At 41.9% G+C, this 18,202-nt stretch overlaps 1 protein-coding gene across 1 annotated transcript in view; it reads left to right on the top strand.

Annotated features, from left to right (window-relative positions):
• LOC142195435 (cohesin subunit SA-2-like) overlaps positions 1 to 18,202 on the top strand; it is an 86,659-nt gene that overhangs the window by 33,268 nt on the left and 35,189 nt on the right. Inside the window, exons 14-15 of the mRNA XM_075265233.1 lie at positions 4,136 to 4,243; positions 5,955 to 6,060. Of these exons, the coding sequence (XP_075121334.1) occupies positions 4,136 to 4,243; positions 5,955 to 6,060 (214 nt within the window). The remainder of the gene's footprint in view (positions 1 to 4,135; positions 4,244 to 5,954; positions 6,061 to 18,202) is intronic.

The following is an 18,202-nucleotide window of genomic DNA, read 5'->3' on the forward strand; positions in this document are numbered from 1 at the left end:
AGAATACAGGTGGACACATTTATTTTTCGAGCATGGTAGAAGGGTGTCCCTGGCAAAATCCAGAAGTAGGTCCCACCTTTAGAAAGTTTGGAAACCAGTGATATAGAGTATAAATTAGTCTAAATCTAAATCAATACATAAAACTAAAAATACAGATACAAGAAGTGTTGCTAATCCCCAAATTTGTAGACATGGATTTTATGGGAGGTTTCTATCTAAGAGAAGAAACTAGCATATATTGAGAAATTGGAATATTGGCATTTGTGGAATCAAAATATGTAATGGAAGGATGTTATGCTATGAATCAGTTATCCAACATTTTCCAATTGCGTGACAGTTCTGTTCATTGAAACTTGTTTTAAGGGTTAAAGTGCCATCATAAAGTTTATCCCAATACTAGTATAATGATAATAAGTAAAGAGACTGCAATGCAGGACCATATTGGCAGTAAGAAAAAGCAGCTCATTATGATGAAAGTGACTGCAATGAAATACAGTGACACCAATGTCAATTACAGTTCATTGTATTGCTAAAAATGCAATGCCTTTTACTCATTTTTTACAGTATGTCTCCCTGTAATATTGAGCTCTAGTTGGAGTGTCTGTTAAGATGCAGAGACTGCTAGCTGCAAAGAGTCTATGATATATTAGAGGGATCCGCCATTCTTTTTATCAGGAGGAAGGAGACAGTTCTTCCCCATCATTACGTAGTGATGCATGTACAGCCCGTGTCTGAGCCTAATACTGCAGTAAAGTCTGCCCATCAGCCACATCACTGTCAGGAATGACACATGTTCTAGAAAGCAGGCAAATGGCTCACTGGGGTAGAGGAAGTTTATTCTGCTGTTCGATATCCCCTAGTCACTATATTAGCTGTGGCACACATAAAGAAAGTTTCATCATTCATGGAGACATTTGTGGTAAACGTAAGCTGACATTTAAGAAATCTACAATTACTATGACAGTAGTTCTCTGTGGAGACCTTTGTTCGGACAGTTGTTGCAATAAAATTGATGGTTACCTCAACCATTGCACAATCTCATTGTTTCTGTATGAGAATAAGAGATGCTGCATAAATATAAACCTTTCCCATGTGATATAGGACAGGTTTATATGTACGCATAGTAAAGGACAATTTTCTCCCTCCATTCTTTAAGGTAATCCTCTGTATATTTTGCAATCTGCCCCAGGCCCCCAGCTAAACTTGTGGATGATTGCCTTTTTTTGTTCTAGTAGTCCTGGTGTTTCAATCCAACTCCTCTCATGTATTCTTGGGTGTTGCTGATCTGCTATTCATCCTGAATAAAACCACCAAGATAAATAAGAAATAATACGTATATATACACACAACATGCAGACATCTTTATATATAATTATACAAGTTAGGCTCTATATTATGGTATATACTAAGGTAAGGTTCACACTACCATTGGTGTCCGCTCAGAAGGTGTCCATTAAAAAAAAATAAAACGGATGGTAACTGATAGCTATCAGTTACTGTCCGTTATATGTCTGTTGCTCATAGACCTTAGTGTTAAAAAAACAAAACAAAAAACAAACAACAACACTTACTGTCTGTTTTTTATAAAACGGACAGAAAAGTCTTCCATGGCTGTAACAGACACTAAAGGACACAAACTGACACTAAAGGACACAAGATAAAATCCCATTGAAATGATTGGAAATTGCAAATGGACCAGCTAGTGTCCTTTGCTAAAATCTTGTACGGACAATAGCCATGGACACTGCTGAGCGGACACCAACGGTAGTGTGAACGCCCCCCTAAGGGCTCAGTTTAACCCAATGAGTCAAATAAGATCTGTCTGTCACCTATGCTGGGAGCTACTGCATAGGTGAGCACCTATGACAACAACAAGAGAACAAGAAGATCCCCACAGCATCAGAAATACCTGGTGAATAGTGCATTTATAAAAAATAGCAACAATAATGTGCATTTATCTATATATTTTTCATATATATATTTATATAACTTAGTTCAATTAGTTTTCTTGAAAACTATAATTTTTCAGATTATAATAACAGATGTAAACAATAGCAAATACATGAGGGAAAGGGAAGTATCACCGGACTCAAAGGGCACTTAATACTTAACATAAACTATGTATAGGATAGTAGTCCAGTGTTCAAACAGGAGTGCCGAATATAGGCATGGCCAATATCCGATAAGTCGAACCACCCAGAATTTGAATCCTGGTATCGGGGGAGGTGGATCCCAGTTGGAATAGATAAAGTATAGCAGTTATGTATAGCTGAAGGTTTCAGTGGAAAATGGAGGTAAGAGGAAGGGACCTATGGCCTAAGGAGACTGCAAGAGAAAGTCATAACAAAAGAAGAGAAGGACAGGGGTAAGCAATGGGTGTAGAAGAAAGATAGAAAACAAGTGCAGTGGGTAAAATGAGGAAGGGATATATGGAGATAGAAAAGAGTGAGAGAAGAAAAAAAGTAAATAAATGGGGGAGGAGAGGGGGTTACGGGAAAGGTGGCTCACGATATCAAGCTCCTCTATGTGAAATATTAGCACAAGCTCTTGGTACCATTCTGATAACATAGGATGACTGCCCATGCTACAATCAAACAGAATTGCAGAATGTCTTTTTTCTGAAATTGGTTAGAGCCAGAGAGCGCAGAAAACGACGCTGTCATTTACCCAGTGATCTATCTATATGCCCTGAATACCTGTGTCCAAAAGAGCCACACACCTCAAACATGTAGCATTATTCCCCTCTCCTCTTCGCATCTCCACTAAGTCTCTGGAACTGAGGGAAATAGTGTGAAGCCGGGAAGGGTATCTATACCACTTGGTCAGGAGTTTGTAACTCTTTTTCTGGCTTGAACAAACAATGGAGATCTTAAAGGAGCCATTGCTCATCAAATATAGTGACCATGAGAGGTTCTGAAAGATTGCTGTAAGTGGTCCATCCATTCGCGACAGCAATGTCCCAAAGCAATGTGTACCAAACATGTAATATGGGGAGAGCAAAAACCGCCATTCCCTGGTCAAAATGTTTATCAGAAGATTATATCCAAGAAATGAGATGGAAGGGGATGTGGAGAACGTCCCCTTGATAGCCACCTGCTCTTAGACTCCTACCCCAAATGCCCAATCAAGGATGCAGTTTTACACATATATTTGCTAGTATGCTTGTGTAGTGTAGTTGGGAAACATTTGTAGCTGGAGAGAGATGGTGGGATTATTGCCATAAATCTGGGTGATATAGAATTATTAACCACATTTCTAGCTACGGATGATCAAGATAAAGACAATTCTATGTCCATGTGTTAGTGGTTAGTTTTTAGCCAAAGCTAGGATCTGATTGAGCAGAAGGGAGAAGTGCTTCATTTATATTTCCAATTCCTTTTTTAGCCACTTCTGGATTTGGCTCAAAAACACAGTAAAATCTGCAATTAAACAACTATTATGCAATGTGAGCTTTAGCCTCCAAGGTGGAGAGTGGTGGGGACACGTTTTTTTTCTTGATTGCAATCATTTAACCCCCCCCCCCCTTCCCGGTGTTCTTTTGATCCCATCACAGAATGTCCACTGCTCTGTCCTGTACCAGTGGTCACACATGCCCAGTAGCTCAGTCACACTGTCAGGATCCTCTTCTACGTGGTCAGTGGAATGATTTCTACTGTTGAGCAGACTAGTCAGTAGGAATTGGCACACTGCAACTGGCTTTTTCTCTCCATTACTGAATAATTTAAGTGGAACTTCTGAGAAGGAATCAAAAGAATACCAAAGGACTAAAATGGCTAGAAACTGGGACATTTTCTATTTATTCTACTTGAAAATTTGTAATGTTTTCCAAGATTTAACAGATTACTGTTCATTCAGAGGAAAGTCCATTTAATTATTATTACAGTACAAAAATGTATAATATTCTGGGACTAACGTCACTAAAAAGATATTTTAGTGAGAAGATCCTTTGAGAATAATATAAATCCTCCGTACCAGGGATGAGCTTATCGGAGTGGCACGGCTAACAAGGGGGCATGAAGTCTTTAGACAAAGTGAAGAATCGCTTGGATTGTATGGCTGCACAATACAAATATTGGTCTCTGTTGTGACAAATGCAAATAGGATCTCACATAATAGAAGCTGCTCTTTCTTGCAGGAATTGTGAAGATCTGTTTACCACGGAGGATTGTGAAATTTTGTACCAGTTTGTGTATGCCTCTCACAGACCACTTGCTGCAGCATCTGGAGAATTTTTATACATAAGGTAATTGAAATTATCACCATGTGTACTAAACTGTTATGACCTATTGAAATGTAAAATGCTATGCAACCGAATTAAAATAGTCTCTTCCCACACTGCATGCGCATTGTACTTCTGATGTATTCAGCAGGCAAGTTCCCAGCACATACTATAATCGGATCCATAGGCCCCTGTTCAACTAATGGAAGCCATTTTGCCTCCATCTGACAGATATACATTTTGGGATTTCTATTTTATTTTGCTATACGGCATAATGCAGCTATTCCTTAAATAGGTTTCCGGTATGAAAAACCCAAAACATATGTCGTATTGAAAACTTAACCTTTATTAATCATGTTAAAAAGTGTCTGTAAACCCCTTCACAAATATAAGGGATATATGTGTTACTTGAAAAAGGTTATTGCGGATTCCAAGCAGTGGAATAGATTTGTAGGCACAGGTATCCCCAGTCAGAAACAACCCGTTGTGTGCGTGCACGTCTGCAGAAGGCTTTCCAAGGAATGCTAATAAATATAGGTGCTGATATCTTTATAATGGTAGCCTAGGCTTAGCTACAGGCCAGCTGTAGACTCCTTATAAGTAATAAATATTCACACATAAGAGTTAGAATACTCTTAAAAGAGTGGCCTGATGGCAAGAAAGACTTCCCCTATATGTGAGAGCCTGCTGACTACACAGAGGTCCTATACTCAAAATTCCTATGTGAAGCATAGGTAAATTCAATTTGGAGCATTATAAAATCATGGAGTGAGGGGACTGTGAGGGAGATGTCAATCATGACCAGGAAGTGGACAGTGTGACTAGTGCGAAGCTACTGTCAACCCTCAGTGACTACTTGGGTTAACTTACATATGACTTTTTATGCTTTCAAACATTTATAACTTCACTTTGTTACAATATATGGATTACAGAGGGGCAACATCCTGCGCATGATTGGGCCAAGTTATGGTGGAAAAACCACCTGAAAGGTTCTCTTTAATACTGGCAGTTAGCCCACTATGCCATAAATGTTTCATTGAGAATGAGGACACAATGGTGCCAGTGTGTGGGCAACTCTTTCTATTATCTTTTGGGGGAGTTTCGAAAATAGCTACGTGGGTGTGCTTGGCTACATTAAGAACTACCATAGAAGTGAATGGAGAGAGCTGCGCATGCACGGCTACCTATCAGTTCAAAGCTGGAAGGAAACAGTTTTGGAGTACATCTGTTTATAAGATAGGTGTTATTCCAGGAGGTTGGACAAAGATCTAGTGGACACTTACAGCATATACTGTGAATAAACAATACATGCTTGAAGTAGGTATTTCGCTCTAAAGGATACCTGTCACATGAAAACTGCAGTGCAGTCTATAGTCTTTATAGAGAAGTCTAGTAGGCGGTCCTATCAGTGATTGACAGCTGTGACAGCCTCTCCTCCATCACTGGTTATACAATCATTGTTATAACAGCCTATTTGACTTCTCAATAAAGAGAGAGCGGAGATTTCAATAGATAAATGACAGGTTATACCAAATCTTTTCCACAAACCTGTTCCTCAATCTGCTCAGCACTTCCTACTCTATAACATCCTGATTATAGATTTGCCTGCATTCTGCATATGACAGATTCCCTTTGAATATTATGCATGCAGTGGTTTATTCAAAGAAAACTCAAGATATTTTATTATTGCCAGCCCTTGTACTATAATTGTGTGTTTTTTGTATATCATTCAAAGACATTTGGGCCCAATGACAGAAACAGTAAATTCACAAAAGACAGAAAACTCGGAGCACAAAATGAGACAGTTGAAGAAGCTATTAGACTTCTTCCTTGAAAGCAAGGTAAGATAATAAAAACTTTTAGGATACTAATGATGATTATCGCCTTCCCTCCAGTAACATTTTTCGATTTTCATCTTTGACTCTTCCACCTTCTAAACCCCATTGCATTAGTGATTACACCCAATGCATATAAAAGAACTTAAATACTGTGAAACACATGCACTTTAGGTATCCTTGTGCCTGAAAACGCCCAGTCTGCAAACTTTTAAAAATATTTTTCCTGTGCGGTGCAAAAAGTGTCAAACCAACATTTTTTTGCAGTTTCATCTTTCCTTCGATAAAAATTAGAATAAAACGCAATCAAAGCATTAGACATTCCCCAAAATGGTATAACTAAAAAGTACACTTTTTTTTTTTTTTATTCTTGTTAAGGAGTTATAATTATAATATAATATAAATAAAACTATACAAATTTGGTATCCCTGAAATTGTACTGAAACATAGAATACAGGTGACATGTAGGGTTGAGCGATCGGGTTCGGAAAAGATCGCATTCCGATCGGAGATCGAGTAAATGTCACGATCGCGATCGGAAATTCCAAACTCAATCTTTTCCAGTGGGATCGAGGTCGGAGGTTATGTTCCCAGAATGCTTGGCTACTGGCCAATCATTGTGGGAACAGCTAACATGATGCCTGAAACTCAGGCACCATGTTACCTATGGGCAGTAATCTCATTGGTTGTCGGCAGCATCATCACGCCCCTCTATATAAGGGCGGTGATGATGCTGATGCCACCATTTTGCTTGCACATATTAGCTAGGGAGAGGAGCTCAGTTATAGCTAGGGTCAGTGTAGGCAGGTGTTTAGCTGTGCTAGTGAGGGTGTTATAGTGCTCAGACTGTATATACCTTTCACAAAAGGCATCCGTTCATTTCTGACAACCAGCGGCTGTCCACATCCAATAGGCAGCTTTGACCTCAGATTTATACATACCTTTCACAAAAAGGCATCCGTTCATTTTTGACAACCAGTGGCTGTCTACATCCAATAGGCAGCTCTGTCCTCAGATTTATATATACCTTTCACAGAAAGGCATCCGTTCATTTCTGACAACCAGTGGCTGTCCACATCCAATAGGCAGCTCTGTCCTCAGATTTATACATACCTTTGCCAAAAAAGCATCCGTTCATTTCTGACAACCAGCGGCTGTCCACATCCAATAGGCAGTTCTGTCCTCAGACTTATATATACCTTTCGCAGAAAGGCATCCGTTCATTTCTGACAACCAGTGGCTGTCCACATCCAATAGGCAGCTCTGTTCTCAGATTTATACATACCTTTGCCAAAAAGGCATCCGTTCATTTCTGACAACCAGCGGCTGTCCATATCCAATAGGCAGCTCTGTCCTCAGATTTATACATACCTTTCACAGAAAGGCATCCGTTCATTTCTGAAAAGCAGTGGCTGTCTACATCCAATAGGCAGCTCTGTCGTCAAACTATATTCACCTTTTAAATTAAATGTATATCTACGTTTTTTTCTAAAAAACAGAGAGGCTGTTCCCATCAAAAAGGGGAACTCTTCAGTCACTCAACTAAATAAAAATTGCTGTATCACTTGAAAGTTACTATTGTATGTAAAAAAAAAAACATGCCCCCCAAAACTAAAAAAGTAAAAGGACCCAACATAGGTGCTCTGGCCAGTGCTCAACCACCTGCCGTGAAAGGGAAAAAACAGGCGTCCGCATTGCTGGTGTGTGGCGAATCCAGTATTCTGAATGCTGATAAGCCAGTCCATAGAGAACTTATTACTTCCTATATTGAAGCATCTTCTTCTGGAAAGAATTCCACTGAATGAAGCTTTGGGTCATCTGCTGTGCAAAATGTTCAATGGGGATCCAGTTCACCCCCTTCTAAATTAACCTGTCCAACAAATTTAGGAGAAGCTGAGGTATCTGCTGTATTATTTGATCATTCAATGTCCAAGTTCACAGACATACTGCTGTCATCTGACGATGAAACACAAATTCCAGATGTGGCTGCCTTCACCATCATCCAGGCCAGTCCATGCTATAGTATGGAAGATTATTCACAAGAGCCAGTGGATGATTACTGTGTTGTTAAAACTTGGTCTCCACGTGAAGAGGATCAGGGAACTACTTCTGATGATGAGGTTCAAGTTTGTTTGCCAGTGCCACCAAAATGTCATCCAATTAATGCACAAATCCCAGTTATAACATGCAGACCAGTAAACGCTACTCTCGTCAGCATTGAGCGACCCAATGCACCTAAAAGTGCTAATCCAAAAAGAAAGGCTCCAAACAAACTGTTTGGTTATATTTCACCAAAGATGAAAATGACCCAACGAGGGTGATATGCAAGACTTGCAAGCAGTCACTTAGCCGAGGAAAGGGCACTAGGCACCTCAATACAAATGTTATGCCTAGGCATTTCAAATCTGTACACCCATCACTTTTTAAAATGTATAATAAACAAGAAAGTAAAGACAGGGATGTGCCTGTGAACGTTGATCCACTACGAGCTTTGGCAAGTTCTTCCACCTACTTTTCCAATGCCAGTGCCACGTACACACTAACATCATGTGTGCCAGGCAGCAGTGCTGGACAACAGTCAAGCAATTGGCTTCAATCAATTACAGGAACCAGTGGCCAAAGAGCCACGTCTGAATTTCACATGCCAATTGCTCCAACATGTTCCTCTCTTTCTGGCTCTAATATTCAGCCCACCCTCCAGCAAGTAATGGAAAGGAAAAAAAAACTATCCAGCCACACATGAGCATGCCAAGCTGCTTACCTCCAGCATTTCAAAACTACTGGCCTTGGAAATGGTCCCTTTCCGCTTTGTGGAATCAAAGGCTTTTCGCTCCCTGATGGCCCATGCTATGCCCCAATATGTTGTACCGAGCCACCATTACTTTTCACGAAAGGCGGTCCCTGACTTGCAGGAGCATGTCAACCAACAGATCAAGCGTACCCTAAAGCAAACTGTTAGTGCATGTGTGCATTTGACAACGGACACGTGGCCTAGCCAGCATGGGCAGGGTCACTACCTATCTCTGACCGCACATTGGGTCAACATGTTTGACCCTTGTCAAAATGTTGACGGCAGTTTGTCGTCTGTTCTTCCAATACGAAGGAGGGTCGTTCAGAAGTCATTGGGGGTTCCAACTTCCCCTTCAACAAATTCTGAAACTTCATTTCCTGAGAGTTTCGGGGACAGAATGAGTTCCACACCAGAACCTCCACCAAATCATGGAGCTGGAAATGCACCTCATTTGTATTGGCGTGCTAGCGGGCGAAGGCAGCAAGCAGTACTCAAATTAATTACTTTGGGGAAACTGAGTTACACTGCCGAAAACATCAAAGATGCTATACTTGCTGAAATTGAGTCATGGTTTGGTCTGCTAGACCTCAAAATAGGCAACGTGGTCTGTGACAATGGTAGAAATTTGGTGCTGGCCCTGAATTTATTCCCATTGACGCATATACCTTGCCTTGCTCATGTATTCAATTTGGTGGTGCAAGCGTTCTTGAAACACTATTCCAATCTTGCACCCCTGATTGACAAAGTACGAACATTGTGTGCCCATATACGGCAGTCCAAGGTAGCTTCATCTCTCATGGCTCAGTTTCAGCACAAACACCACTTGCCCATTCACAGGCTCATATGTGATGTCCCCACCAGGTGGAATTCGACATTGCATATGTTGCAAAGGTTTGTCAAACAGAAGCTAGCAGTAATTGATCTTTTGATGACGAGAGGGGCCCGACGTACAAATGTTGCCCCATCTTATGGCTGTGGAGTGGGCACATCTGCATGACGTCTGTTTGGTTCTTCAGTGTTTGGAATACTGCACAAAAGTGGTCAGCGCAAACAACACCAGCGTTAGCATACCTGTGCCACTTTTGTGCACATTGAAGGACAGCCTCATAACTTTGAGGGATCAGGTATGTGCAACAGAGGAGGAAGAGGAGATTTTCTTTGAAGACAGACAGGACTTGGAAGACCACCATGGCCATCATGACTCCAGGGCTGGGCGGATCAGGCAATGGTTGGAGACTGGGTCACAGACTCGAATAGCCTCTGTGGGTACTTATTCAGAGGAGGAGGATGAAGATGATTTGGATCAGGAGATTGATGTCACTGAGGAGGAGTCATTCCAGCAGTCCCAGTCAACAGGCATTGTGCGTGGATGGGGGGGGGGAATGCAGAAGAGACTATAGTCAGCTTAGATGAGTTGGACAGTCATGAATCGCCACCAGGTACATTGGCACACGTGTCATTTCATGCTAAATTGTCTTCTGGAAGATAAACGTGTGAAAAACATGCTTGCAGATCCTGAATACTGCGTGGCAACCCTACTTGATCCTCGCTTCAGGGATAAAGTTCCGGGCTTCATTTCCATCACACCACAGGCTTATAGGGATATCGATATGTACCATCAAAAACTGTTGGACGACTTAATGGACACATTTCCTACAGAAAGCAGTGAGTCAAGATCATCTCCAACTCCTGCACACCTTTCACAACGCCGTGGTGGTCCCAGAGACAGAAGCACAGCCTGTTGCAAGGGAAGTGTGGGCATAATGGCTAGTGCTTGGCTGTCTTTGTTGAGGCCTACTACAGCAACATTAAATGTAGAGATATCAGACCGGAGACAGCATTTTTTGTTGCAGGTGCAAGACTACAGTGGGGCAAAAAAGTATTTAGTCAGTCACCAATAGTGCAAGTTCCACCACTTAAAAAGATGAGAGGCGTCTGTAATTTACATCATAGGTAGACCTCAACTATGAGAGACAAAATGAGAAAACAAATCCAGAAAATCACATTGTCTGATTTTGTAAGAATTTATTTGCAAATTATGGTGGAAAATAAGTATTTGGTCAGTAACAAAATTTCATCTCAATACTTTGTTATATATCCTTTGTTGGCAATGACAGAGGTCAAATGTTTTCTGTAAGTCTTCACAAGGTTGGCACACACTGTTGTTGGTATGTTGGCCCATTCCTCCATGCAGATCTCCTCTAGAGCAGTGATGTTTTGGGGCTGTCGCTTGGCAACATGGACTTTCAACTCCCTCCAAAGGTTTTCTATAGGGTTGAGATCTGGAGACTGGCTAGGCCACTCCAGGACCTTCAAATGCTACTTACAAAGCCACTCCTTCGTTGCCCTGGCGGTGTGCTTTGGGTCATTGTCATGTTGAAAGACCCAGCCACGTTTCATCTTCAATGCCCTTGCTGATGGAAGGAGGTTTGCACTCAAAATCTCACGATACATGGCCCCATTCATTCTTTCATGTACCCGGATCAGTCGTCCTGGCCCCTTTGCAGAGAAACAGCCCCAAAACATGATGTTTCCACCCCCATGCTTTACAGTAGGTATGGTGTTTGATGGATGCAACTCGGTATTCTTTTTCCTCCAAACACGAAAAGTTGTGTTTCTACCAAACAGTTCCAGTTTGGTTTCATCAGACCATAGGACATTCTCCCAATACTCTTCTGGATCATCCAAATGCTCTCTAGCAAACTTCAGACGGGCCCGGACATGTACTGGCTTAAGCAGTGGGACATGTCTGGCACTGCAGGATCTAAGTCCCCGGCGGCGTAGTGTTTTACTAATGGTAGGCTTTGTTACATTGGTCCCAACTCTCTGCAGTTCATTCACTAGGTCCCCCCGCGTTGTTCTGGGATTTTTGCTCACCGTTCTTGTGATCATTTTGACCCCACGGGGTGAAATTTTGCGTGGAGCCCCAGATCGAGGGAGATTATCAGTGGTCTTGTATGTCTTCCATTTTCTAATTATTGCTCCCACAGTTGATTTCTTCAATCCAAGCTGATTGCCTATTGCAGATTCAGTCTTCCCAGCCTGGTGCAGGGCTACAATTTTGTTTCTGGTGTCCTTTGACAGCTCTTTGGTCTTCACCATAGTGGAGTTTGGAGTCTGACTGTTTGAGGGTGTGCACAGGTGTCTTTTTATACTGATAACAAGTTTAAACAGGTGCCATTACTACAGGTAATGAGTGGAGGAAAGAGGAGACTCTTAAAGAAGAAGTTACAGGTCTGTGAGAGCCAGAAATCTTGATTGCTTGTAGGTGACCAAATACTTATTTTCCACCATAATTTGCAAATAAATTCTTACAAAATCAGACAATGTGATTTTCTGGATTTGTTTTCTCATTTTGTCTCTCATAGTTGAGGTCTACCTATGATGTAAATTACAGACGCCTCTCATCTTTTTAAGTGGTGGAACTTGCACTATTGATGACTGACTAAATACTTTTTTGCCCCACTGTATGTATATGAAAACGCACATAGACATCTTACCACAAGAGTCTTTCCTGCTGGACTACTGGGTGTCGAAGCTGGAAATGTGGCACTTGCCCAGTGCGCCCTGTGGTTACATTCCTGTCCAGCGGCTAGTGTCTTTTCCGAACGACTGTTCAGCACTGCAGGTGGTGTTGTCACAGAGCTTTGGACAAGACTCTCTGCTGACCATGTCGATCGCCTGAGTTTCATAAAGACGAACGAGTCCTGGATTGAGAAGGGCTATAACACACCATTGGCATTATAAAGAAATCGATGTTACAAAATGTCTCATCGATTTTCTGTAGCTCCTCCTACACACACTTTTTTTTTTTTAGGTTACAATTTTTCGGAGGCTCATATGCTTACATTTTTGGACTCCCAGCTACTGAAAAAAATCGTATTTTAAGGCCTATGCTTCCTTGGGGAGAGGTCACTCATATGACTGAGGCTCATGTGCTTCAATTTTTGGACTCCACGCTGTGTAGTCATGAAAATATATTTTGCCGGCTATGCTTACTTTTAAAGAGGTCATTCATGTGACTGAGGCTCATATGCTTCGATTTTTGGACCCCACGCTACTGAAAAAAAATGTATTTTAAGGTCTATGCTTCCTTGGAGAGAGGTCACTCGTATGACTGAGGCTCATATGCTTCAATTTTTGGACTCCATGCTGTGTAGTGATTAAAAAACAATGTTTTATGCCATTTAAGTGTTCCTTTGCTCTTTCTATGCATTCTAAGAACTTGTATGTATTTTTAGGCAACTTTTTATAGCTTTTAAAAAATGATCTTAGGGGGCATTCACACAGAGTAATGCCGGGCGTGTATCACAGCCGTACACGCCAGCGTTACGGCAGACTGCCGAACACTTCCCATTCACTTCAATGGGAGCGCTCGTAACAGCGGCGTTTACGAGCGCTCCCATTGAAGTGAATGCGAAGTGTTCGGCAGTCTGCCGTAACGCTGGCGTGTACGGCTGTAATACACGCCTGGCTTTACTCTGTGTGAATGCCCCCTTAGAAAAAAAAAATCCCATTGACTTGCATTAGGATCGGAATTGCGATCGAGATTGGGTTCGAATGGAAAATTATTGGAAATCGGATTTTAAAATCGATCCTGAAATCTCAAGATCGGCTCAACCCTAGTGACATGTCATTTTGGATGCAGGGTGAACGACGTAAAAACAAAACTGTGAGAACGTTGTAGAAATGTATTTTTCCTCCAATTCTACCCCATTCTGAATATTTTTTCCAGCTTTCCAATGCATTGTACAAAATAATAAACGACACCATAATGAAGAACAAGGTGTCCGACAAACATTAAGCCGCCATATGGCTTTGTGAACTGAAAAATAAATAAGTTATGGGGTTTGGAAGGCGGGGAGTTAAAAATTTAAATTGAAAAATGTTACTGGCAGGAAGGGGTTAATGGGAAAAACGAAACACGGCAAAAAATGATTTACCAACTATCTATAAAGACTTTGAAAATTTGGGGAAGACAGTGAAGGAACTGGATGCGCAGGTAGTATTCTCATCAATCCTCCCAGTTGATGGTCATGGCATCAGGAGATGGAATAGAATACTAGAGGTAAACACCTGGCTTCGACGGTGGTGCCGAGTGCAAGGATTTGGATTTTTGGACCATGGCGTGAATTACCTCTACGATGGACTCCTTGCTAGAGACGGGATACCTCTCACAAAACCTGGGAAAAACATATTTGCCAGAAGACTTGCCACACTCATCAGAAGGGCTTTAAACTAGAAGAAGAGGGGATGGGAAGAAAAAAGAAAGACAAGAACATGCAGCTAAAAGACATACTAAACAAGGTTACTAGATGTGGTAAAGAGGACCCAAGACAAGATACTCAGAAGGAAATTACGAAAAAGGATGCAACAGAGCACAATCTGAAATGTTTTTACACAAACGCACAAAGCATGGGAAACAAACAAGGTGAACTAGAGCTGATGATACACAAGGAAAACTATGACGTCATCGGCATCACAGAAACCTGGTGGAACGACATGCATGATTGGAACATACAGATGGAAGGATACAACTTATTAAAAAAGAATAGAACTGTGAGATATATACAGAGAAAGATCCACCACACAAAAATTTGGATATTACCTAGTGTCAGACTAGCAGTTTACAGGTCCTGTAATCTGACACTAGAGTGGGACCATGTATCTCAGAGGTGTGTTTCTGGTGGGACACTTATTGTAGTGCACCTCAGATAGCAAGAAGAAGGGAGGTCCTACTCTCCATATTGATGCATGTCCCTTATGATTACAGATAAAGTGAATAAAGAATATAAACCCCCCCAACCACACCAGTGTTAGTTCATTAGGTGTGCAACAGAACTAATAAGAGGGGGTGGAGTTGCATTGTATGTTAAAAAAGAACACATCTCCACAGAAATTACAGTTTTACAGAATAATAATCTACTGGAAATTATTTGGGTAGTAATTCAAGGGAAAAACAATGATAATGACATCATACTAGGCGTTTATTACAGACCACCAGGACAGACAGAAGACATGGATGAGATTTTTTCACAGCAAATGACCACGCTCTCAAAGAAACATGAAATAGTGATCATGGGAGACTTCAATTACCCTGACATTCATTGGGAAACCCACACAGCCAAGAGTAAAGGCTCCATCAAATTTTTATCCTCTCTAGCAGACAACTTCATTGCCCAGCTAGTAGAAGAAAACACGAGAGGAACATCCATTTTGGACCTAGTCCTAACCAACAAAGAGCACATGGTTAAGGGACTACGGGTAGCAGGGACACTGGGATTCAGCGATCATGCTATACTTGAGTTTGGGGTTGCAAGAAGAAGAAGACCTGAGAAGACACAGACTTCAAGGCTCGACTTTAGCAGGGCAGACTTCAAGAGCCTGAAGGCAAGGGTTAGCAGAATTCCATGGTGCAAAATTCTTAAGCACAAAAATGCACATGAAGGGTGGGAAATCTTCCGTAGGGAAATCATTAAAGCACAGGAACTAACAATACCTAGAAGGAAGAAAAATGGGAAGCACCTAAAAATATCAGGATGGATGACCAAAAAATTACATAACCTGCTAAAAAGGAAAAAGGAAACATACAAAAAGTGGAAGATGGGAACTATACCTAAGGAAGAGTACACAGCAGTCTGCAGACTCTGCAAGACAAGCATCAAAGGAGCTAAGGCTGAACATGAATTGAAGCTTGCAAAAGAGGCAAAGAGTAAGGTAAAAGGATTTTGGGGATATGTTAAAAGCAAAAGAAAAGTGAAGGAGACCATTGGAGTCCTGAAGAATGACAAAGGAGAAACAGTTAACATGGTGGAACAGCAGGTGGAGCTACTAAATTCATATTTTGTATCCGTCTTCTCCCAAGAAACTAATGGAAATATCGACATTAATGGTGATGGAGATGAGGGGAAGGAGGACTCCAAGCTGACTATAAGCGAAGGTCTGGTAAGAGAGCACTTAGCCAAGTTACAGGAAACCAAGTCCCCAGGACCAGATGATTTACACCCTAGAGTCCTGAAAGAGATAGCAGAGGAAATAGCAGAACCCCTTGCTATAAACTTCGGTAAGTCATGGGAAACAGGAGTGGTCCCTTTAGATTGGAAAAGGGCAAATGTTGTCCCCATCTACAAAAAGGGGAAAAGGGACAATCCAGGAAATTACAGGCCAGTAAGTCTGACCTCGATAGCAGGAAAAATATTTGAGCAAATTGTCAAGGAACATTTACTTCGGTACCTGGATGGGAAGGCATTACTTAACCAGAGCCAGCACGGCTTTATGACCAATAAATCTTGTCAGACTAACCTGATTTCCTTCTACAACAAAATCACTGAATGGTTGGACCAAGGGAATGCCGTGGACATAGTATATCTTGACTTCAGTAAGGCATTTGATAAAGTATCACATAACCTTATTGAAAAAATTATTAAGTATGGCTTTGACAAAAAATCAGTTAGGTGGATTCACAACTGGCTTAATGATCGGGCACAACGAGTAATACTAAATGGCTACACATCGAACTGGAAGAAAGTCAAAAGCGGGGTGCCACAGGGCTCTGTTCTGGGCCCAGTACTTTTTAATATCTTTATAAATGATCTGGACGATGGAATTATTGGGGAACTCATAAAATTTGCAGATGATACGAAGATAGGAGGAATAGCCAACACTAGAGAGGAGAGAGAGTGTATTCAAAAGGACTTAGACACACTGGAACAATGGGCTGAGGCAAACAAAATGGTATTTAACAGGGACAAATGCAAAGTTCTACATCTGGGTAACAGAAATGTAAAAAACATATATAGTATGGGAGGAATAGAACTAAGTGATAGCATAGGGGAAAAGGACTTGGGCATAATAGTAGATCACAAATTCAACATGAGCCAACAGTGCGGTGCTGCTGCAAAAAAGGCTAATAAAATTCTGGGATGTATTAAGACAAGCATTGAATCTAGATCAAGAGAGGTCATTATTCCGCTGTACTCTTCCCTGGTCAGACCACACCTGGAATACTGTGTACAGTTCTGGGCGCCTCAATTCAAGAAAGACATCGATATATTGGAGCAAGTCCAGAGAAGAGCAACCAAAATGGTGGAAGGTCTGCAAACCATGTCCTATGAGGAGCGGCTAAAAGAACTGGGATTGTTTAGTTTGCAGAAGAGAAGGCTGAGGGGAGATTTAATAGCAGTCTACAAATATCTGAAAGGTAGTCACAGTGCAGAGGGATCTACCCTATTCTCATTAGCACAAGGAAGTACAAGAAGCAATGGGATAAAACTAAAGGGAAAGAGATACAGATTAGACATTAGGAAAAACTTTCTGACAGTGAGGGTAGTGAGAGAGTGGAATAGGCTGCCACGGGAGGTGGTGGGCGCTCCATCAATGGAAATCTTCAAGCGGAATCTGGATAAACATATAGCTGGGATGATTTAGGAAAACCTGCACTCGCAGGGGGTTGGACCCGATGGCCCTTGAGGTCCCTTCCAACTCTACCATAAGAAAATAAAAAGATAAACCTATATTAATAGCCCATACAAGAAATATGGGTAAAAGCTGTTCCATGTAAAATTCTCTCAAGACACAAGGGGACACTCCTTTGGTTTTGAGAAAAAAAGGTTTTTCCAGAGGCGACAAAACTTCACTATAAGGACTGTGAATCTGTGGAATAGCCTACCCCAGGAGCTGGTCACAGCAGCTACAGCTGACCGCTTAAAGGGATTCTACCATTAAAAGAAGTTTTTTTCTGTTGACCACGTCGGAATAGCCTTAAAAAAGGCTATTCGTCTCCTACCTTTTGCTGTGGTCTCCGACGCGCCGGTCCTCCAAAATAGCGTTTTTTTCCTGGTATGCTAATGAGTATCCGGCAGCAATGAGGGCGGGCCCCAGCGTTCATACGCCGATGGAGGCGTCCCCATTGCTGCCGGAACTGCCATATCCAGCGCCGCCTTCTTCCTGAGCTGCGTCCTCCCCTTCTGTGTCGTCTTCTTTGGGCGTCATGGATGACGCATGCGCAGTCGGCTCTGGCTGCGAGAGCCTGTTAGAACCGACTGTGCATGCCGTCTGGCTCTAACAGGCTCTCGCAGCCAGAGCCGACTGCGCATGCGTCATCCATGACGCCCAAAGAAGACGACACAGAAGGGGAGGACGCAGCTCAGGAAGAAGGCGGCGCTGGATATGGCAGTTCCGGCAGCAATGGGGACGCCTCCATCGGCGTATGAACTCTGGGGCCCGCCCTCATTGCTGCCGGATACTCATTAGCATACCAGGAAAAACCGCTATTTTGGAGGACCGGCGCGTCGGAGACCACAGCAAAAGGTAGGAGACGAATAGCCTTTTTAAAGGCTATTCCGACGTGGTCAACAG

Source organism: Leptodactylus fuscus, chromosome 2 (assembly GCF_031893055.1).
Source record: "Leptodactylus fuscus isolate aLepFus1 chromosome 2, aLepFus1.hap2, whole genome shotgun sequence".
Taxonomy (NCBI): Eukaryota; Metazoa; Chordata; class Amphibia; order Anura; family Leptodactylidae; genus Leptodactylus; species Leptodactylus fuscus.